Below are 24304 nucleotides of genomic sequence, written 5' to 3'. Positions count from 1 at the left end.
AGCTGGGGTGGGGGAGGGGCTGAACACACGGGGATGGCTTCAGGTCCCACCTCTGCGTGTCCTAGCCATGCGGCCACTGAACCTCTCTGAGCCTCCGTCCCGTCATCTGTAAAGTGGAGATAAGACCTATCAAGCAGGACTGTTGGGAGAATTGCATGAGGCAGTTCGTTCTCAACACGGCGCGATCCTGTCCCTGCCAGGAAGCATCTGGCAAAATCAGAAGGCATGTTTGGTTGTCACAGCTGGTGTTGGGGGTGCTCCTGGCATCTAGTGGGTAGAGGCAGGGATGCTGCCCAACATCCTACAGTGCTCGGGGCGGCCTCCACGGCAAAGACTTGTATGGCAAAAATATCAATAATGCCAACACTTCGAAACCCTGGTATCAGCTGATACACAGGGAAGGACTTATGAACTAAAGTGCACGATTTATCATTATTATTATCATTATTACGAGAGAAGAACATGTCTTCTGGCATTTGAACAAACTATTCCCGTGGCATTCAAGTAGTTTCCTATTGGCGTTCGTATTTCTTACCATCATCAACACGTGATGAGAATGGAGGGACTTCAAGAGTCTATGCTATAAACTGAAGGAAAGAACATGCAGGTCAGTGCAGTGTGCACAGTAGGCGGCATGCCTGCGGTCCAGTGCACAAGTCAAAGGACTTCTGAATCCAAAGAGGTACGGCGATCCGCCAAGCAGCAGGGCGCAGGAGAGATACAGAGAAGATGCCATCAAGATAAGTTGCCAAGTAAACGAATGAAAAAATAAATATCCTAAATACACATATCCGGCATCAGCAACCTTTTCCAGCTGCTGACCTGGCCAAGGAGGATTCAGAGGGAAGAAAGATCCTGAAGGCGGGTGCCAACCTATTATACTAATGGAACTCAGCGTTCCATTGAAAATGTCCCTGTATCTTCAAGCCAAATGGGCTTCTTGACAATCTGTCTAGGCTGTTGAGGGTAGACTTAAGGAGGCTGCGAAGGGCTGTAAAAGCAGCTAAGAGTAGAAGATGAAGGGGGTAAGGTTTGCAATACAGAAACAGGATCATCACATTTGTAGCATGGACAAGAGAGGCTGGAGGTGTTAGTGCCTGGAGGAAACAAAACCTGGCCACCTTGAGAACACAACCCCGAAGGGTGGCTGGGTGAGTGCATGGGGGCTCAAAGAGGTATGCATGGATGGGTAGGTGGGTAAATGAGAGAGTTGATCTAGCCCAGAACTGACTCCACTGATATTATCCCCCAAAATGCTGAACTACCTTCCCAAATATTTTCATTTTTTTACATGACATACTAAAGACCTATTACTTACAAATTCTTCCCTTCTTGGGCTGAAAAGTATCCATTCAGTTCCTCCACACTTCAGGAAATGCCCGTGTTCTGTTCTAAGGGACCAGACAGAGACAAAGTCTCTGCTCACCCTGCCTGAACAATTCCTGCCATCTGAGATCAAAGACACGGGGAGGCAGCCCAGCCCAATGGCCTCAGGTCTCAGTACCAGGGACCTGGGTTCCAAACTTGGCCCTTCACCAAGTATATGACCTAAGGGTTATAACCTCTCAGGGTTCTATTATCCTCATTCTCTATTAGAACACTAAAACCAAGCCCTGGCCGGTTGGCTCAGCGGTAGAGCGTTGGCCTAGCGTGCGGAGGACCCGGGTTCGATTCCCGGCCAGGGCACACAGGAGAAGCGCCCATTTGCTTCTCCACCCCTCCGCCGCGCTTTCCTCTCTGTCTCTCTCTTCCCCTCCCGCAGCCAAGGCTCCATTGGAGCAAGGATGGCCCGGGTGCTGGGGATGGCTCCTTGGCCTCTGCCCCAGGCGCTAGAGTTGCTCTGGTCGCAACATGGCGACGCCCAGGATGGGCAGAGCATCGCCCCCTGGTGGGCAGAGCGTTGCCCCTGGTGGGCGTGCCGGGTGGATCCCGGTCGGGCGCATGTGGGAGTCTGTCTGACTGTCTTTCCCTGTTTCCAGCTTCAGAAAAATGAAAAGAAAAAAAAAAAAGAACACTAAAACCTACCTTGTAAGACTCTTTCAAGTATTAAATGAAACAATGTCCATGAAGGTACTTACCATTGTTAACTCGCATTTTTATCAATTTTGATAGCTACTGGCATAATTTTATATATTATGATTATATATTATGATTGGTCATCTACAACCTTCTTTCATGATATGTAAATTATATCTCCATAAACTTGATTTTTTTAAAAAGATAAATGCCAAAGATAGTATAAAGAATGGGCTAGAGAGGCTGCCCAACCATAAAGGCCAACCTTCAACCCCACAGCAGTTTATCACCGACTTGCCCAAACCTTCCTTCCTAAATCTTTACATTCCATAACACATCATCCTCCCTACTCTCCAAGACCTAGCAGTCTAACCAGATCTCCACATTAGCCTGACTGAAGTGACCCTATAATGCCTCCCTTCCCCAAATTCTCTTTAACTCTCAGAAAACCACTGAGTTCCAGGGGGCTCGTCTCAGCTAGAACAGAGCAGGTAAATAATAACTGACCTTCAAATTTAAACTACTATGTAAATGACTAATAAGAAATATCTCCCGCCTGACCAGGTGGTGGCGCAGTGGATAGAGCGTCAGACTGGGATGTGGAGGACCCAGGTTCGAGACGCCGAGGTCGCCAGCTTGAGCACGAGCTCATCTGGTTTGATCAAGGCTCACCAGCTTGAGCAAGAGGTCACTCGGTCTGCTGTAGCCCCCTGGTCAAGGCACATATGAGAAATCAATCAATGAACAACTAAGGAACTGCAACAAAAAAATTAATGGTTCTCATCTCTCTCCCTTCCTTTCTGTCTGTCCCTATCTGTCCCTCTCTCTGAATCTGTGTCTCCCACAAGAAAAAAAAAAAAAAAGAAATACCTCCCAAGGCAGTGGTCAGCAAACTCATTAGTCAACAGAGCCAAATATCAACAGTACAACGATTAAAATTTCTCTTGAGAGCCAAATTTTTAAAATTTAAACTATATAGGTAGGTACATTCCTTGTTGAGGTAGTGCCCGCACGTGGTATTTTGTGGAAGAGCCACACTCGAGGGGCCAAAGAGCTGCATGTGGCTCACGAGCCGCAGTTTGCCAACCAGGGTCCCAAGGACTATATGCATTACTTAAAGAAAAAAACACAACAGTATCTTGTTTTAAAAATGTTACACTATAAAAAAATAAATAAATAAATAAAATTTAAAAATGTTACACTATACATGATTTTTTAAAAATAAAATAAAATAAAATTCGGAAATAATTTCCAAGTTACAGGAAGTTACACAAAAGAACACCTGAGTACCCTTTTTTAGTTTCACCCCTCATTACCATGTTACCCCACTTGTTTTATCATTTGTTCCCCTCTTCTCCCCTCCCCACTCTACACGCACACAAACACAAAATTATTTATATATAAAAATTTTTTCCTAAACCACCAGAGGGTATGTTATATACATCACAACTTTTTAACCTAAGTATCAACTACTTCGGTGTTGTATTTCCTAAAAACAATAATATTTTCTTACTTAATCACTATACAGTCTATCAACTACTACCTTATTTAATCCACTGCTCGTATGCTAAGTTTGTCAATACAAAATCAGACCCAGTGTAGGGTCAGGTACTACTGATGTATTCATTGCCATGTCTCTAGCCTCATTCAATATGGAATATTTCCACAGCCTTCCCAACCTTTTATGATACTGACATTTTTTAAAGAATACAGTGCCCATGAGATGTATCTTTGAGTGGGAAAACCTTAAAACCCTCTCTGCTGTGTTTCTAGTCCCTGATCTTGCTTTTCTTTTTCTTCATAGAATCAATTGCTACCTGACATAGTCCATGTGTGTTGGTTGAATGACTCCCTCACAAAAGTGTAAGCTGCGTGTGGCCACTCCCCGCAGTTCACCCGACACTCCCAGTGCCAAAACACCACATACACAGCATTCAGTATCTGCACACCCTTCCCAAACCTTCTAGGCTTTTCTCCCAACGTCAGCATAACAAGGACCAGACAAGCCCACTCTGAACACTGACCCCAACTATATGCCTGGATTCTCTTGTTCTTAGTATGTTCGTTCATACATGTCTACAGTATGTCTGGTGTGGGAAAAGACCCAAGAGTGGTTTGTCTAGCCTGCCTCAAATCAAAACCTCTTACAGAGGCCTATAAATCAACATAAAACCAACAACTAACATTCTAGACAGAAACAGCAACTGACCTATTTATTCTAGAACAAAGCCCATTTAAATACAGTGTGTCCGTAAAGTCATGGTGCACTTTTGACCGGTCACAGGAAAGCAACAAAAGGCAATAGAAATGTGAAATCTGCACCAAATAAAAGGAAAACCCTCCCAGTTTCTGTAGGATGATGTGGCAGCATGTGCGCATGCACAGATGATGATGTAACACCGTGTATAAAGCGGAGCAGCCCACGGCCATGCCAGTCGAGATGTGGACGGTTACAGAGGAAAGTTCAGTGTGTTCTGTAGCTCACTAAATTCGAATTTGTGACCAAAGTGCAACGTGAATATCGGTGCGTTTATAACGAAGCGCCACCACATAGGAATAACATGACTCAGTGGGATAAGCAGTTGAAGGAAACCGGCAGTTGGTGGAGAAACCCCGTTCTGGTAGGCCATCAGTCAGTGACGAGTCTGTAGAGGCTATACAGGATAGCTACCTAGGAGCCCTAAAAAATCTGTGTGAGCCCACATTGAACTGCACTGAATAGGTATGAAACTGAGAGAGTTTTCCTTTTATTTGGTGCAGATTTCACATTTCTATCGTCTTTTGTTGCTTTCCTGTGACCGGTCAAAAGTGCACCATGACTTTACGGACACACTGTATAAGTGGTAGAATAAATTAGTGCAACTAAATCAAAACTGTACCCTTATTTTCCCTAACTAGATATTCTTTAACCTGAAGGTCCCCTTACCTAAGATCAGTGTCCTAGGTAGCACTAAAACCTTCCTTCTGAGCAAGGCAGGCAGCCTAATATTAAAATGATGCTTAAGAAGTTACATAAAATTGTTGCACTTTATTAAGACAATAAAAAGTCCCTGAACTTTATTGTTCTAATAAAAGCCGTTCTTAAATTGTGTTTTATTTGCTTAATTTGATGGCTTGTTTGGGAGGAGGATGTTTTACACTTAATTTTAAGTACCCTAAAGGTAATTATCTGTGAAAAATTCTAGAAGAAAAAATGGCACTGAGCTTACTAGAACATGAAAGTAGACTTCCCTAACAGCAGAAAACAGGCAGACAGAGCCAGGGAAAAAAATAAATCCTCAGATGAGCTTGTCCAGCTCTGCCTTCTTGGAGTTAATCAAGCTTAAAACCATCATATTCTATTCCCCTAAGGACCTGCTACTTAGGAAAACAGATATTCCCCCATGATGCTCTGCTTTTCAACCTGGGGCATTTCATATCCTCAGGGTCTCAGGGAGAGATGTGGGTCATCCTGCCTTTTACCCAACAATTTGGGCAAAGAAAATGTTTTTTTTTAAATACTAAGTCAGGCTAATATATTATGTAGTAGATGTAACGGTAAGATGTAGAAGTTGAATTTTTTGAGACACATGAGATTTCTAAAAGTATTTTCAGGTAGGCAGTATTAACCCCTGCAACCTCCAGAGTCCTTCACTGTCACTGTGGCCACAGACGGAGAAGTTCTGCTCACAGAACCCAGGACCCAGACAGGCACGAACCCCGCTACCAGCCAGCCACCCAAACACCAAAGGCCTCAGCCAGGGGTCCCCAAACTACGGCCCGCGGGCCGTGCGGCCCCCTGAGGCCATTTATCCGGCCCCCGCCGCACTTCCAGAAGAGGCACCTCTTTCATTGGTGGTCAGTGAGAGGAGCATAGTTCCCGTTGAAATACAGGTCAGATCGTTGATTTAAATTTACTTATTCTTTATTTTCAATATTGTATTTGTTCCCATTTTGTTACTTTAATATAAGATATGTGCAGTGTGCATAGGGATTTGTTCATAGTTTTTTTTATAGTCCGGCCCTCCAACGGTCTGAGGGACAGTGAACTGGCGCCCTGTGTAAAAAGTTTGGGGACCCCTGGCCTCAGCTATAGAAGAGGCCACTCAACGTTCATCATTAATCACTGTTTAACTCAAATAAAGGGGAGAAAAGGAGCACTTCCCCCAAAGAGCATTAAACTTTAAACACTTCAAACCCTATCAAGTAAAATCAATTCCGAGTAACAAGAATAGAAACCTAATCGGAATTGGCAGGAATTGGGGATTATCGAGTATCTTTAAGGACATTTGGTTTTAAGACTTTTGAGTGAAGAATATAATGAGAAGCAGATTAATTAGTGACTGCCTGGTGAAGAGCTTCTGTCTGCAGATAAAGGACCAACTTGACCGTGGCCTCAGAGCGCACAGAGCTCAGCTGCCAAACAACCTCGGCTTCACTTCAAAAATAAATTTATAGAATTCGATTTTAACCATTTGAGTAACTACAGTCTATTATATATAATTAGTCAAACAATGCACAATGTGAAAATTTCAAATAGTATCAAAGGGTACAACTAAATTGTTATTTTCTTTTAACACTAAACCCCAGTTCCCTCTTCCTTCTCAGGGCAAACTGCTATTACTAGTCCCCTGTGTGTCCTTCCAAACATATGTATGTACATGTGTGTACGCATGCACATGTGTGTGTGTGTGTGTGTGTGTGTGTGTGTGTATGGTGACTTGCTGTTTTTGTTTTAACTGGTTGGTTGGTTGGTTCCACAATGATATCTATGTTGGGTTATTTAAGTAGGTAAAAAAAATATGACTGCCCTGGCCAGTTGGCTCAGCGGTAGAGTGTCAGCCCATTGTGTAGAAGTCCTGGGTTTGATTCCTGGCCAGGGCACACAGGAGAAGTGCCCATCTGCTTCTCCACCCCTCCCCCTCTCCTTTCTCTCTACCTCTCTCTTCCCCTCCCGCAGCCAAGGCTCCATTGGAGCAAAGTTGGCCCGGGCGCTGAGGATGGCTTCATGGCCTCTGACTCAGGCACTAGAATGGCTCCGGTTGCAACGGAGCAATGTCCCAGATGGGCAGAGCATCGCCCCCTGGTGGGCATGCTAGGTGGATTCCGGATAAGCGCATGCATGCAGGAGTCTGTCTCTGCATCCCTGCTTCTCACTTCAGAAAAATACAATAATAATAATAATAAAATAAAAATTAAAAAAAAAATATATATATATATATATGACATTTTAGAGACTCAGTTCTCTACCAGAAATACTCCACTTTGCAAGCTATGCACAGTCTGGGCCAGTTCAATACTAGACGTGCTACAGGGAGGTCACCTCATGAGGCCCAATGTGGCAGGGTACTCTATCAACCCAACACCCCGTATAGAAACAAGCTCAGTATCTGGCTGTGCAGTATGAGCACAACAGATGTGACCTCATTTCATCTTCACCACACAATTCACCCCTCACATCAATGACAGTTATTGTCTCTATCCCACAGATGGGCACTGAGGCTCAGAGAGTAACTGCCCCAAGTCATACTATACAGCGGGTTTTGAACCCAGTCCTGTTCACACTGTAGCTTCATGGATAGTGAGGTTGGAGCCACTCACCAAAGACCACACACCATGAATGATGCTGAACTAATTAAGTCTGAATTATTCCAGAGTTTTCTGATGCGTGAAGAATATAATCATGAGGGCAGCCTATCAAAATTTTTGAGGGTAGAGTCAGTCAGGTTTTAGGGGAAGGTCTTAGCTACTACTCCCGAGTGATCCATCTCAGCTGAATCCTAGCTCTACAAGCGAGTTATTTGTCAAGGCAGATGTCTGACAGAGCTGAAAAAGATTGTGTCATAAAAAGAACGGGCCTGACCTGTGGTGGCGCAGTGGATAAAGCATCGACCTGGAATGCTGAGGTCGCTGGTTCGAAACCCTGGGCTTGCCTGGTCAAGACACATATGGGAGTTGATGCTTCCTGCTCCTCCCCTCTTCTCTCTCTCTCTCTCTCCTCCTTCTCTCTTCTCTAAAATGAATAGTCTTAAAATAAAAAGAATGGGTATTTGTGCAGTGTTAATGTCATTTAATCCTCAAAACTCTCCTGTATAGTGGATGCCATTATTTTGTCCATTTTACAGAGGTGGAAACTGAGGCTAAAAAAGATAAAGTTACTAAAAGACTCATTAGATGCTGTGAGCGGCCCAGGCACAGCCAGAAACCAGGCACTTTGACTCCGAGTCCCTATTCCATCTACCACACCTGTGTCTCGCTTATTTCACTTAGCATAATGGTTTCCTTTCTCAAAAATTTCACTTGCATCAAAAAAAAAGATGAGAAAAGTGAAAAAAATATGCCACAGAATGGGAGGAAATATTTGCAAATCATGTATCTGATAAGGGCCTAAGTAGCCAGAATATATAAAGAACTCTGACAACAATGAAAAATTAAAACAACATAAAATTTAAGTAGACGTTCCTCCAAAAAAAAGATAAATGAAAGGCCAATAGGAAGTGATGCTCAACAGCCATCAGTCATTAGGGAAATGAAAATGAAAACCACAGAACTTCATACCCACTAGGATGGGTATAATTTAAAAAAAAAAACAAAAAACAGGCAATGTCAAGTGTGGACAAAGATATAGTGAAATGTGAACCTTCATACACTGCCAAGGGGAATATCAAAGGGCACAGCCACTTTAAAACTAGTAGGACAGTCCCTCAAAAAGTTAAACAGTTACATAAGACCCAGCCATTCCATTTTTAGGAATAGACCCATACGAAATAAAACATATATTCACACAAAAACATTAATACAAATGTTCATAGCAACATTATTTATCATAGCCAGAAAGTGAAAGCAATCCAAATATCCATCCACTGCTGAGTGGGTTAAAACTGGGGCGCATCCATACAATGGAGTACTATTCAGGCACAAAAAGGAATAAAGTAACTGATTCCTGCCACCACCTGGAAGAAGCCTGAAAACATTATGCTAAGTGAAATAAGCGAGACTACAAAAGGCCTCATATTTAATGATTGTGTTTACAGGAAATGTCCAGACTAGGCAATTACATGGAGACAATGATCTATGGTTGTCAGGGGCTGGGGGGGGAGGTAATGAGGAGGGACTGCTAATGGTCATAGGGGGTTTCTTTGGGGGGGGGTAATAAAATATCCTAGCATGAGATAGTGATGAGGGTTGTACAACTTCTGAATATACTCAAATCACTGAATCGTATACTTTAAAAGGATAAGTTTTATGATGTGTGAATAACTCAAGTTTTTAAAAATAGCAGCCTCGCACTAGCTATGCAACCATGGGCAGGCATATTACTCCCCCTCCCTGTGCCTCTGTGTCCTCACCTATAAAATGTGAGAAAAAGGTAAGATAATCTAAGAAAAGCACTTTTCTTAGTACCTGCCACATAGCAATGTGTTATTAGATGCTGTTTATTATTATTTTCTTTTCCCAAAATTGCATCTCTTTTTTCATAATGGAAGAGGAGGAGACGGGAAGGGAGCGGAGGGGAGGGGAGGGGGAGGAAAAGGGAAAAGGGGAAAGGGGAAAGGAAAGGGAAGAAACACAAGTGACACACTTCACTTGCAGTTACTCCTGACTTTCAGCTACAGGAAGCTAATAGCTCTGTGTAAATAGAATCCTCAAATACTTGCTCTAATACAACATACAATAGTATTTTAGGAAAGTAAGATGATAGTTTGAGTATAATTTTTAAGGAACCCATATCCAACACTACTATTACTCACACTAGTAATAGGGAGGAGTGAGGAAGGAGGAAGCAAGGTTGACAGTTCCTGGGTGATTCACAGGCACTGAGTGCTTTATATTCACTACCACCTGTCATGGCAGTGGCAGGTACGGAGGATGCAACCACGATTTCCCCAGTGTCCTGGACATTAAGGACACGGTCATCCAAGAGAGCTGACATATTCGTGCACATACCCAGGAGAAGCACTGTGATACAGATGAGTACTCGTGTAAATGGGAACAGAGAAGAGAGAAGGTCCACTCTGACCAGGCAGGTCAGGAAGGCATCACTGAAGTATATGAGCCTTGAAGACTACATGGCTATTTGCTGCATGAAGAACAGAGAGGGAAAGGCATTTCCAGCAGAGGAAACAGCATGGCAGCACGGAAGTACACAGTGTGCCCAGGGAACTAACTACTGGTCTAAAATACTGCATGCCTGGAGGTGGAGGGAGAAAAACTGGACCTAAACTGTGATAGGCACCCAATGCCAAATTTTGGGCTTCATCTTAAGAAGTGAGGTGCTACGAAAGGTTGCTGAAGCCAGCGAGTAGCACCATCAGCAACCTTCCCTTGCTCCTCACAGAAGCTCTAACTCGATGTTTTCTTGGCAAACAGGTGCAGTGGGGTGTGCATGCAGCAAAATCAGACCACAGGAGAACACCAGTTCCTGCCGTCAGTCAACAAGCCCTGGCCAGCTGGCTCAGCAGTAGAGTGTCAGCCTGGTGTGTGGCAGTCCCAAGTTCGATTCCCAGCCAAGGCACACAGGAGAAGCGCCCATCTGCTTCTCTACCCTTCCTCCTTCCTCTCTATCTCTCTCTTCCTTTCCTGCAGCCAAGGCTCCACTGGAGCAAAGTTGGCCTAGGCACTGAGGATGGCTCCATGGCCTCCACCTCAGGTGCTAGAATGGCTCCGGTTGCAACGGAGCAACAGCCTAGATGGGCAGAGCATCGCCCCCTAGTGGTCATGCCAGGTGGATCCCAGTCCAGCGCATGCAGGAGTCTGTCTTTCTGCCTCCCCACTTCTTACTTCAGAAAAATACAAAAACTAAACAAAACAAAAAGTAAGGTCCACGTTCTGGTTGCACAGATGAGGCAACTAGAGAAATGAGAGTGATCAAGATGTTTAATGCCGCCTGACCAGGCAGTGGCACAGTGGATAGAGCATCAAACTGGGATGCGGAAGACCCAGGTTCGAGACCCCGACGTCGCCAGCTTGAGCACGGGCTCATCTGGTTTGAGCAAGAAAAGCTCACCAGCTTGGACCCAAGGTCGCTGTCTCAAGCAAGGGGTTACTCAGTCTGCTGAAGGCCTGTGGTCAAGGCACATATGAGAAAGCAATCAATGAACAACTAAGATGTTTAATGCCAAGGCCGGAGGGCGGACCAGAGCTCCTAGTGGGAAGGATGGAAGGGACAGAGGGGTTGGGGAGCACCAGTCAGACTTTTTAGATTTCAAAGGGGGAAAAAGCCTATCCACAGTGCAAGAGGGGATAAAACTAGACACTGGTAAATTCCTCCTCTGAAGCTTTTTTAGCGTTGTCCAACAGCACTTACTGTGCCGATGGAAATGTTCCGTATCTGAGCTGTCCACCAATGCAGCTGGCAGCCAAATGAAGCTACCGAGCACTTGAAATGTGGCTAAGTGAGATGGAAGAGCTGAATTTTAAACTTTAATTTTGGTTGACTTAAATTTAAATTGCCTCCCGTGGCTAAGGGCGTCCATATTAGAGCACACTGTGTTAGAACAGGCCGCTGGTCCTATTACTTACATCTACTGTGTTTAGATAAATGTAACAAAGGGATTTTGGAATTCCTTCCCACTTTTCAACCATTCTATTACTTCTGAATTCTTCCCAATTGTTCTGAGAGGCCTCAAATTCATTTAATCATACAAGAAAGATATTTAGTATCATTTGTCAGATCACCACCAAAGTGCTCAGCATTCAGTCAAGGAATTACCAGCAGTGTCCTCTCCAGGTGATTAAAATTGGGTATTGTTTTGAGGAGAATCAGCCCATGTCTCTACATTAGTAGCATCATCAGTATATTGGTATGCATTTTTGTGTAAATAGTGGGATGAGGTGGGACCAGGACATTGGACTAGATGACATCTGAACTCCCTCATAAGCAACTGGTTTCAGATTCTACAGATGTCACTGCATCAGTCTCGGCAAGCAGGTGCTTCCTGTTGTGGTGCATCCTAACCAAGACAGTAAGGCACCTCTCCAACGCCCTCCGGCTCAGACCCCAGAGTGAGAGAAAGTCAGGAGAGGATGGAGGTTGCTGGGAAGAACAACGAGAGAGTAGCTTCAAATCTCCTCACACTTGGCTGTGGATTACCAAACAGTCAGAATTCCCCACCCACACACCCCCTTTTCTAATTCCCCAGAAGTAGTTCACACCTTCTCCATGCCTCCCCAAATAAAGAAAGTCTGGAATATCCCCAAACACGGTTTTCTGCACTTGGTAAGCCAGCTACTGGGGGCGGGGGTCACCAGTGGGGCCTCTCGACCCATCCATTTCTGTGCGCTCAGCCTAGCACATGGCCCTGGGGACAGACGGCACCCACGGAGAACGCTGTCCCGGGCCAGAGCAAACACGGAGCCAGACTGCCAGGCCAGCCCATCACTCTTAGCCTCCTTTCTCAGTGTGCAATGCCCCGTCATGCCCTGCTTGAACCCCTACATTGACAGCACGGCAAAAACAGGGACTGTGAGGCCCTGGCCGGTTGGCTCAGCGGTAGAGCGTCGGCCTGGCGTGCGGGGGACCCGGGTTCGATTTCCGGCCAGGGCACACAGGAGAAGTGCCCATTTGCTTCTCCACCCCCACTCCCTCCTTCCTCTCTGTCTCTCTCTTCCCCTCCAGCAACCAAGGCTCCATTGGAGCAAGGATGGCCCGGGCGCTGGTGATGGCTCCTTGGCCTCTGCCCCAGGCGCTAGAGTGGCTCTGGTCGCTGCAGAGCGACACCCCGTAGGGGCAGAGCATCGCCCCCTGGTGGGCAGAGCATCGCCCCTGGTGGGCGTGCCGGGTGGATCCCGGTCGGGCGCATGCGGGAGTCTGTCTGTCTCTCCCCGTTTCCAGCTTCAGAAAAATACAAAAAAAAAAACAAAAAACAAACAAACAAACAAAAAACCAGGGACTGTGAGTTAGGAACTGCCTCTATCACAGATGTCTGCGGACACAGGGAGGTTGTGTAAACATGTGCAGGTCAGTGCTGCGCATTAGCTGCCAAGGCTATCAGGAGAGAAAGAGAGCTTCCCCCTACTCTGGGGACTGTCCACATCCAGCCTCCACGGAGGAGACAGTGCTCCTACACCCTGAGCCTCACATGAACTAGTATGCCAACTATCATTCTAGGGGCCTGGGGAAAAAAAGAAAAATACTAGTGATGTGGGCAGCTTCCATCATAAATATTTATACACACTCCCTGAAACTCAGTAGCTTTCATGGCTCATTCAAGACCTCCTAAGACTTGTAATTTAAAATCCTATATTGGACAATCCTATTCTTCTATGACCAAGTCTGCGTGAGACTGTCCCCTGAAATTTCCATTTTAATGTAGAATTACCTGACAGGGACAAAGAGCCCTAACCGCACACCAGTGTGATCTAGCCACGCTGTCTTCCAACCATTTCCACAGATAAAAGAGTCCCTGGGACCTGCTGTCTTCCTAAGTGGATGGAATCGGTGTTTGCTTTCAGACGGCATGCGATCGAGTGCGGGAGTCAGACACGGAACGGGGCCACGGGAGCCCAAAGTCATAAATGCAAGGACAGAGCCAGGCCGGGGGCCCAAGAACCCGGAGAAAAGATCTCAAGTACAATGAACATTGCAAACTACTTTAAATACCCCAACTATCTACATTTCCATAATTTCCCCACAGAGGGTAGGACAAAAGCTACACTCTCCCTATTATTAGATGGGTAAATCACTAGTAAAAATGTCCCTTTACTTCCTCAACTTCCCAGCATCTAAACAAGAGCAGGACAAGGAAGGAGGGATGAGAGGGACTGAGAGGCCAGGGCTGGAAGACAGCACACAAAGGTGAACCCAGAGGTGATCCAAGAAACAGGCCGTACACACACGCACACGATCATCCGAAAGATAAAGCCCCCCAATACTGAGCAGGCCTGTGGCCAAAGCCTGGTCTCAGAGCCCAGCCTCATGAAGAGGTAAGCTGCTCGTGAACATAAGTGTGTGTGTGTGATCTCTGTGCGTGTGCACACACAGAAAGAAGACGGGAAGGACTGGACCTCTGAACGGAGTCACGTGATCTTTTCCCGTTGATCCACACAGCTAAGCGGAAGGATACACCCCCCCACACACACACACCCGCCCCTGCCAAACGGTATCATCAGGGATTAGGGCTGGGATTTGGGCTGAGTTTTTCCCTCCTTTATACTTTCCTAACCTCTGGATGTTTTTTTACATTGTGTATAAGTAATAATCACAAATTTTTTAAAATAATGCTATTTCCATTATGGGGAGGGACACCTTCACAAGTTGTCACCAGTGCATGTTTGTGGTGGGGATAAGGGTACCAGTCAGAAAGCCAGCTGAGCCCAAAGGGGAAGTCCTGAACTCCGTCTGCACCCCACCTGCCACTGTGTGCTGGCTGAGTCTCTACTTTCAGGGGAAGTAATAATAGTGATCATTATTATCACCACAGGCCACACCTTTATCCTTTAGGGTTGATTGAAGAGTCTATCCTCCCCCCCCCCCAGCACTAATGCCAAATTAGCATCAGAGCAGATTAGTGAACTACTCACTTAGTATATGAGTCACTTCCACAAGTGAATCTACCTTCTATGTCTAGGTGAGAAAAAAAATCAAAGAAATACTGAAAATATAAAATTCTATCAAGTTTAGTCTTTAAAAACTCTATGAAACTAAAAATCTTCAAATCAGATGTCCTTTCTAATCACCTGACCACGGTCCTCATTATCCCACCTTTCCCACAGGTCAAAAGTAATTTGAAACCAGTATTCATGAGTTTTCCTGACTCCCTTCCTGCCCCTCAAATATTGACTTCTGTTGATTTTTAATGGCCCTGAGTTCCCCGATGTGGCCATTTGAAAATAATGGAGCCAGTCTGAAAACAGACACATAACAACCACAGTGGATTAAAAAGCGTACTTGTTTTCCGTCAGGGGGGTTGTCAGAGCCCCAGGGGTGGCCAAGGCGCTGGACTTCCTTCCAAGCAGCAGTCTCACTGAAAATGCACTTCTGAGCCCCTAACTCCTCTCAGGGCTTCATGTCAGCAACTAGCTTTCTCCTGCATCGTCTTACTCGAGCTAGACATGATGACAGCTTTTAGGAGATAAATGTCACCATCAAAGATGGGGACAGAAAATCAGAAAGAATAAAGGCAAACTGAGCAGGTATGTTCAACACATAATTAGCAGAGTGGGGATTTAAAGAGAGGTCTTTTCACTCTGCATCCTACAGCATTGCTTCTAAACCAGGATGTCACAAACTGAAATGGACATACTCAATCAGAAGATGCCTGTACTTCAAAGTTCCTGGGGACCTGCCAAAAATGCTTACCTGTATAAACGCATATCACTAAAAAAATTAGTGCAAAAGGCCAACGTTACTTTTAAGTAAATTCGCTAAAGAAAATCGTAGAATCAGAATCTATTTAAAAGATTGGAGAAGGGTTCCCTTGATTAGGTTACAGGTATCCTATGACACAGCTGTCCCCTCCATGTTATTAAATATGGAGTTTGGGGTGTGGGGGGCACAGTGCCATCGTGAACCATCTGGCCAGTTCCTGCCAAGAAACCAGGATGGGAGATGAGGGGGAAGAAGCATGTTTAGCAAACTGAGCTCTTGTGCCAGTCCAGCCACTTCCTGCCTGTGTGACTCTGAGCCCATCACTTAAGTTCAATTGGCCAGATTTTTAATTTGTAAAAATGGAGATAATACAGCCTACCTCACAGGACCGCAGTGCAGAGTAATGCAATAGTGAGTAAGGGTCACTCCCATAGAGGTATTAATTATCATTACCTCTGTCAATAGACCGGTTCGCTTCCTGCCTCAGTGCTTACTGCAGTTTCCAGAACTCCTAGTTTCGTAATGCCACCGACTTGATAAAGGCGAGACACCCACTCCTGCATCTATGACACTTTCAAAGTCATACACGAGTAAATTCTCACAAGAACAGTTCCTTACAGCTCTCTTAACACTTTGCCGATCAATGCATTGTTCCATACCAATTCCATTCTAATAACGCATTAAAAACAGGGTGTTTTGGCCCCGGGCAGGTTAGCTCAGTGGTAGAGCGTCGGCCTGGAGTGCAGGAATCCCGGGTTCGATTCCCAGCCAGGGCACACAGGAGAAGCGCCCATCTGCTTCTCCACCCCTCCCCCTCTCCTTCCTCTCTGTCTCTCTCTTCCCCTCCCGCAGCCGAGGCTCCATTAGAACAAAGTTGGCCCGGGCACTGAGGGTGGCTCCATGGCCTCTGCCTCAGGTGCTAGAATGGCTCTGGTCGCAACAGAGCAACGCTCTAGATGGGCAGAGCTTCGCCCCCTGGTGGGCATACCGGGTGGATCCCGGTCGGGCGCATGCGGGAGTCTGTCTGACTGCCTCCCCGTTTCCAACTTCAGAAGAAAACAAAACAAAACAGGGTGTTTTGTTTTCTTGTTTGTCTTTCTTGATAGTTCTGTGTTCTATTCTTCTTAGCAGAGCAGCCTTGTAACCTCACAACTATGCTTCAAAGAGCCCACAGGATGAACCTATGTAATGTCAAAAAAAAAAGGGGGATTCTCTGTGTTTGAGTTTCTGTCTACCCGGGAGCAAAAGCTGTCACAAAAGGGACCCATCGCCCACGGAGGGAAGAACATCAGCCTTAACTGATGTTGGTGAGGTAAGAGCAGGAAGCCAGGAGGTCTGAGTTCAAGTCTGAGCCCCACAGCCCTCCTGGTTGGAGCCCCCTCGTGTGTAAACCAATGGGAGCTAGAAGAGATAGCCAGACTTCTAGATTTCAAAGGCCAGTAATTCTTTTTTAACCTGGAAATTAATTTAGGAATTAAGATTTTTAATCTCAGATTTTTGGAATTGGAAATCACTTTTAATTTTTGAAAGTAAAAATATGTATTAAGATCAAGAAAGATGACATACTCACTAAAATTAAAAAAAAAAACAAACAAAAAAACAGGCCCTGACCAGTTGGCTCAGTGGTAGAGTGTCGGCCTGGCGTGCAGGAGTCCCGGGTTCGATTCCCGGCCAGGGCACAGAGGAGAAGCGCCCATCTGCTTCTCCACCCTTCCCCCTCTCCTTCCTCTCTGTCTCTCTCTTCCCCTCCTGCAGCCAAGGCTCCATTGGAGCAAAGTTGGCCCGGGTGCTGAGGATGGCTCTGTGGCCTCTGCCTCAGGTGCTAGAATGGCTCTGATTGCAGCAGAGTGATGCCCCAGATGGGCAGAGCATTGCCCCCTGGTGGGCATGCCAGGTGGATCCTGGTCGGGCGCATGCGAGAGTCTGTCTGACTGCCTCCCCGTTTCCAACTTCAGAAAAATACAAAAAACAAACAAACAAAAAACAGTTAACTGCTTGACCTGTGGTGGTGCAGTCGCAGTCGATAAAGCAGCAACCTGGATTGCTGAGGTCGCCAGTTTGAAACCCTGGGCTTACCCAGTCAAGGCACATACCAGAAGCAACTAGGAGTTGATGCTTCCCTCTCTTCCTCCCTCCCCCTTCCCTGCCTTTCTCTCTTTCTCTCTTTTTCTCTCTCCCTCTCTTCCTGCTCTAAAATCAATAAATAAAATCTTTAAAAAAATAAAAAGTCCACTCCTGATACAACAGCATGGAATGAAATTCAGAAGGATTACACTAAATGAAAGAAATCGGATGTGAAAGGTTGGAAGGAGGATTCCATTTCTACAACATTTTAGAAAAAGCAAAACTACAAACAGAAAATGGATCAGCAGTCACCAAGAACAGAGGAGGAAGTGAGGGGACTGACCACAACAGGGCACTGAATGAGTGGGTTTTGGAGCCCAGTGTGTGTTTTTACTTGCCCGCCGGCTGCAAGCTAGGATTAAAGGTAATGGCCCACCAGTTCCTGGCTCCATTGTTTCATTACCGTCTGTCTGAATCTAATGCGAACCTGCATTGGCTAGGCGGCTGTGATGGTGGCAGCACCTACTGGCTTGGCATGGTAGTAATCTTATTTCCAGTTCTCAAAGAAGGCATCTCAGAGGCTCTAATAGCTAAATTATTATTTATTTTGGTTCTAATAGTAGCTAAATTATTATTTATTTTGGTTCTAATATTCATAGATTAACCGTATTTTTGAAACTACCTAGAGAATGTATCAGAAAATCAAACTCTCCTCCAAACACTCTTCAAATTCTTTCTTTAAATTCCCCAACTTCTTACTACCATTAGAATGGATATCTTTATCTTTCCTTATCTCCAGTTATTCATCAAAACACCAATGCACTTAAAATTGGTTGCCCCCTACCTGAATTCTGACACCCAAAATAAATTTCAGATGAACTGATGATTTAAGAGTGATAATTAAACTATAAATTCACTGGAAGAATATTTTCATAATTTTGAGCTGAGAAGCCCCTTTCTACACGATCCAAAACAAAAAGCCAAAAAGGAAAATAAGTTTGGCCACAAAAAAATGAATACTTCCACATAGCAAAACTATGTATTCAAAGTCAAAGTGCAAATGACCTGCTAGGAGCAAATATCTATGGTCCAGAAGACAGTCAAAGAACACATATACTTAACACCCATTCAGCTACTGCAAATCAAGAAGAAAAAGGGGAACCCGGTAGAAAAATGGGTGAAAAATACAAACTGGCAGTTCACAGGGAAGAAATATAGGTGGCCAACAAACCTTTGAAAACATCTTCAGCCCCAGTCATGATTTTTAGAAGCGAAGATAAAAATAATGGGGGACCCATTTTTCACCTGTGAGACGATGAAAAACTAAATGCTAATAAGAGCCACAGTTGTTGGGGGAGACAACTGATGGGAGTGCAAATCAGGGTAACTACATATTTTTACAAGACGATATAGCGACGTCTATGAAAATTTAGAAGACACATTTTATGACCCAAGAATTCTGCTAGTATAATTCATATATATATGCATACACACTTAGAGATACAAAGATATATATATACACACACATATATATACACACACAAAGATGTTTATTATAGCATTCTGCGTAACAACAAAAAACTTGAAATGTCTTATCAATAGAATACTTAAATAAAGCACTGATATCCAAAATGATTGTAATAGATACAGGTGCCTATGGAAAATATCTCCAAAATATATTCAGTGTGTGTATGTGGGGAAACAATATAGATAATATGATCCCAGTTGTGTAAAAAAATAGATGTATAGATACAATACACACACACACTCACACGTGCCTTAATCTACTAGACTGACATACAAGATTCAGTTAAGAGCAATGATCTCTAATGATCATACATGACAATAGTGGAAATATGTTCTTTTTATTTTATCCCCTTCTGTCCCATTCTATAAAAAAATAATAATACTTATAAAAATTTTAACTGCCCTGCCTACATATTTCCTACATACTGATGAAATGTCCAGAACGCCTACTATAATTCCTGGAATATAAAAACAGCCAGAGGGAAAAAGCTTTAGAAGTAGGGCCCTACGATTACCCAGATCCTAACTGGGACAAGCCAAAAGGGGCCTGGAGCTGAATGTGCTATAGTAAGCAAGGCAAGGAAAGGCTGTCTCTAGAAAGAAAAAGAAAATAAACCAAATTCTGTGAGGAAATCATTTCAGGATGTATTTGGAGGCAGAACAGGGATGTTTAAACTAACCTAGACATTTCCCAGGGTCCTGAACAAGACAGCCGGTGGGTTATACCACATGGAATCATCAGAAATTTCAAGGGTGGCTCTTTCTAGCTGACGCAGGGAACATGGGGAAAGACCGCAACTAGACAACAGTGACTAAATTTGAACTAGAGATATAAAAGGGATAGGCCTTTGAACGTAAAATCGATGTTTATTGCCCTGAATAGAATCATTTTGCAATGATTTCCTGAATAGATTCATTTTGCAATGATTCCCTGTACTTTAACAACTGGAAATCCTCTGACTAATCCATAAAAATGCCGACCTATCTTCCTCACGTCTGATCCAAGATCTCATATGGAATCCCGAGGAGAAAATAATTTCTACTCTTGATGTCAAGTCACCCGAGAACATTCTGATGCACTTAGAATGCAGAAGCTCCTGGCTGAGTACTTAATCAATTTGGGGGGTCTAAGTTTTATTTCAGGATCGGCAATGAGTCTTCCTGAACAAGTAAATCCGACTCCTCTGTCTCCACACAATGAAATCATCCATGCGAGCTTCGAAACAGACCAATTAACCGCTGCCCAGAAAGCGACAGAAAGGTCTTCCCAGAATTGGTTCTGGTAAAGCCTGCGTGCCTCTTCATTCTACCCACAGGCCAATCCTACCACTCTTAAATAAATAAATAAATAAATAAATAAATAAATAAATAAATAAATAAATAAGGCACAGCTTCCCCAAAGAAACAGGCACTCGGGCTGATGGGTAGCCATCCAAGCTCCTGGACAGCCTCCTTGCTTCCCCGTGGCTGCGGTTACTCACCTTAGAGCTCGTTTCCATGTGGTGTTTGGCACAAGCGCGAAGCTGTGTCACCCAGAACTGTTTCTCTTTTGCATCGGCCGCTGAAACAGAGAAAGAAATGCTCACAGAGCCGGTTCCAAAACACATCTAACCTATTTCTACACCTACCTAAGGAGGTGAGGGGGTGAGGAATAGAGGGAAAGGGAAGGAAAAGCAAATTCAGATTTCAATACTCTCTGTAGCCTGTGCTTAAACCCCTCTCCCCCCCACAAATGACACTAAATCTCAATAGAAAATACCTTCATAAACCACACTAAAAATGTATTTGGAAATATCCCTTATGAGAACAATTTTGCCTTTTTTTTTTTAAAACCTTCTCTGAGCCTGACCGGGCGGTGGCGCAGTGGATAGAGCGTCGGACTGGGATGTGGAGGACCCAGGTTCAAGACCCGGAGGTCGCCAGCTTTAGCTTGGGCGCATCTGGTTTGAGCAAAGCTCACCAGTTTGGTTGGACCCAAGGTCTGCTGTAGCCCCCCAGGGTCAAGGCACATATGAGAAAGCAATCAATGAACAACTAAAGTGCCACAACGAAAAACTGATGATTGATTCTTCTCATCTCTCTGTGTTCCTGTCTGTATCTATCTCTCCCTCTCTGACTCTCGCTCTGTCTCTGTAAAAAAACAAACAAAAAAACTTAAAAAAAAAAAAAAACCTTCTCTGAAAAAGTCCTTTCTACCTCTTTTAAAAGGCAGCAAGGAAGGGAAACGTGATTATGTTTCAACGCCTCTGCCGCATGTGGCTAATACGAAGATCAGAGCCCAGCTCCTCGGACCTTTCTATTATCTACCAGAGTTGTGCTGTGCAGTTATTCGCGTTTACAAAAGAAGCATTCGGGTGAATTACCATTTTAATATGTGTGCACAAGGAGTCGTGTTAGGACTGGCCAGAACAAGATACCAAGTGCTACCTTAGAGATCCCCAAATTTCCCCCAAAGCGACACAGAAGCACAAGTCAACTGCATCATCATAACCTTCCATCGACACCCCCCCAGTCTCAAGCACATAAAATGATCTCCTTAAAATAGTATGGATACATAACGGGTTCTAGTAAAATTTAAATCTTCAATTTAAGTGAACAGTGAACTATACAAATGTTTTAATATAATATTAACTGCGTAATTGTTGATTACCCAGAAAAACAAAACATCCCCCTAGAAATCATAAGTGTTTACAAAAATGGGCCTAAGTGTCATGTGTTAATAAAACCCAACTTGAACTTGCGGGTGAAGAAATCTGTAGAGTTGTAGGCCAGTGCAAGATCAGGCAAACTTAACTTTCAAAGGATTTGGCAAAAACCAGAGCCACACACGTGTGTTCCTTAGGACACACGAAGAATTAATTGCCAGTTTGTCGCAGTCCTGTCCAAAGGCTCAGCACTGAAAAGTTAGATTCCCAAAAGCTGTGCATCTAATGACATCAAGATTCAACTCTGTGTAGATGAGATGTGAAATGAGAGAAACAGACACCCAGGTCCTTGTGGGAGGGGCCAAGAACCAGCCATAGGTATGCAGAAATCCATCCGGTCTTTTTTGTAGTTGCCAAGTTTAAGTTAATTGAGCCTTCTTGATAACTTCATGCAGATAATAAAACTTTGATATCTGCTATTAAAACTACCCTTAAAAAAAAAAACCCTTGGGTTTAATAATCCGGAAAATAACAACTCAAAAGCAAAATGAGATGGCTCACTTGTCAACTTTGTTGGATTTGTCTCTTTTGTATGGGTTTGTGTCATTTTATAAAACCACAGGCAGGGGGAGGGGAGAAGCGCCATTAAGTCTTTCTACCGCTATTGTTTCTGCTTTAACAATTTATTAAGCAATAAATAGCAAAGCAAAACCAACGACCGTATAAATCCACCCAGCTTGAGCGCACACTGCATGAATCTCAGGAGAGAACATGAATCTCAGCCCAGTGCCCCCAAACTGAACAACTTTCTCCTTCAACTATAGACATTTTTTATGTCACAGGCTTTTGGATTGTTTTATGGATTCTGAAATGTGAATTCTGTATAGACAATAAAGAAACATTAGGTTACTCCATCTCCTGGTAGCAACGCTTGGAGGTGGAACAGTGAAATGGACTCAGGGAAATAAGAGGACTCTCCTTTGTCCTTAACCTTTACTTGAGAAAAAAAAAAATGCTATAAGAATGCAGAATTACCCACTACCTCCTGATACATAATACATAATACTTTCCCTCAGACCTTAATAAATCACATTGATTCTGGGGGGCGGGGGATATGACACGTGTGTATTTGGATTTTCATTTTTGTTCTTTTGTCTTGTTATTTCATTAGAAGAAAACTTGACCGTTTTTCTGGCGAGCAACTGTAACAGAATGTTGGAAGAAGGATCTAACAATCAAATTATCCTGCTCTGGTCAGATCTGGCATTCCTGAGAATCTCTGCACTGCGTGGGCTTTGGAAGGGGGACAGGGGCAGGACCCACCATGATGGCCCAGTGCCAGACTCTTGAGTCATGCTCACTGATCAGTTTTCAAGAAGCAAAGAGAAGGGAGCAAGCATACAACAGGAAATTAACTCAACACCAGTTGGCTTCTCACCAGGCTCACAACTGATTAAATAAAATATAACTAAAGGGGCCCTTTACTAAGAGGATGATTCCAGAGACACTTTGGGGGGGGCACAATGACCATTGAAAGGCTTGTTTTGTCCTTATAGCCCAAAGTGCCCACAGGGCACTACAGTGGAGATTCACACTATAAGGTCAAAGAAAATATCCACTGAGCTAATATGAAAACTCTGCCCAAGTCCTGAGGCTCGGCTGCCCTTGCAATCACTCACCTTCCTTCTGTCCTTAATTCCTCAATTAGGACAAGCAATTCCTAATGTCAGGCCATCTCCCCACCCCAGGGATAAGAGAGGCAGCAACCATCTGTCACCACAAAGTCATCAAACATAGGAAATTGTTAAAGCTGATTTTTTTTTTAATTAAAAAACAAGAGAGCCATCACCATGGTAACTACAAATGGAGCCCACAAGGCCCGTCTGAAAAGTGAGGGGGAGAAGTCCATACCTCTCAGTTTATACATCTCTCCATTAGCAGAGTACACCACCAGCATGTGGGGAGCTTCGTCGCTCAGGGACACTATGGCTCCAGACAGAGACAGGCTCCCTCGAGGCTTCTGGTGCTTGCTTTGCTCATTCACAAAGTACTGCAGGACGCCGGCCTCGAAGTCCAGCACAAAGTACCTGCGCAGAGAAACCACAGCGTGTCACTGCTGTCCCCCAGCCCACACCTCACAGCAGAGCGGAACAGGAAAGCGTTCCGGAAATGGACATCAAGGCTGCAAAGCCAGGAAGCCGGACACCGGAAGTCCCCACCAGGTGCCCTCCGAAGTCAGCCCGAGTCAGGGGAGAGCACTTGGTGCCCGAGTCAGAATGGAGCTTGTGACAGTCCCTGCAGGGCAAGGCCAGGTCCGTTCAGGATCTGGTGTGATGCCCACCACTCTGCCTGGTGCCCACGGGCACCCCAGTAAACTGCAGAACAGCCAAAGAAGAGCGGATGCATTGGAACATGGGCTTGTTAACATGTTCCGTATGACCTCACAGGAACAGCTGGAATCCTCTGAGCCCCTACAAGGGGCCCTTTTACAGCCTGGTAGCAGCAAGCTGGGCCCTAAGCTTCCTGCCAGCAGCATGGGTACCGTGAGGAGCCCAGCTCCTGCGGTCATGGGTCAGGGAGCTGGAGGTGCTCATACAACCACCTGGGCACACTCCAGTGGGCCCTTCTAGCTATCATTTTTTACACAAAGAGGTGAGAATTCCCTCCACTCTGGGAGGCAGCAATGCCTCTACATCAGGGTACCAAACAACAGAGAGAGAGGAGGGGCAACTGCAAGTTGCCTAAATTGTTTAAACAAATCTTT

At 44.7% G+C, this 24304-nt stretch overlaps 1 protein-coding gene across 1 annotated transcript in view; it reads right to left on the bottom strand.

Annotated features, from left to right (window-relative positions):
- The window catches only part of OSBPL10 (oxysterol binding protein like 10), a 295305-nt gene that overhangs the window by 162414 nt on the left and 108587 nt on the right, over positions 1-24304 (bottom strand). Inside the window, exons 2-3 of the mRNA XM_066244416.1 lie at positions 23452-23627; positions 20377-20456 (exon numbers count right to left, since the gene is read on the bottom strand). Of these exons, the coding sequence (XP_066100513.1) occupies positions 20377-20456; positions 23452-23627 (256 nt within the window). The remainder of the gene's footprint in view (positions 1-20376; positions 20457-23451; positions 23628-24304) is intronic.

The sequence above is a fragment of the Saccopteryx bilineata genome, chromosome 10 (genome assembly GCF_036850765.1).
Source record: "Saccopteryx bilineata isolate mSacBil1 chromosome 10, mSacBil1_pri_phased_curated, whole genome shotgun sequence".
Taxonomy (NCBI): domain Eukaryota; kingdom Metazoa; phylum Chordata; class Mammalia; order Chiroptera; family Emballonuridae; genus Saccopteryx; species Saccopteryx bilineata.
The sequence above is the reverse complement of the archived record's forward strand: the minus strand, read 5'-3'. Positions and strand labels throughout refer to the sequence as shown.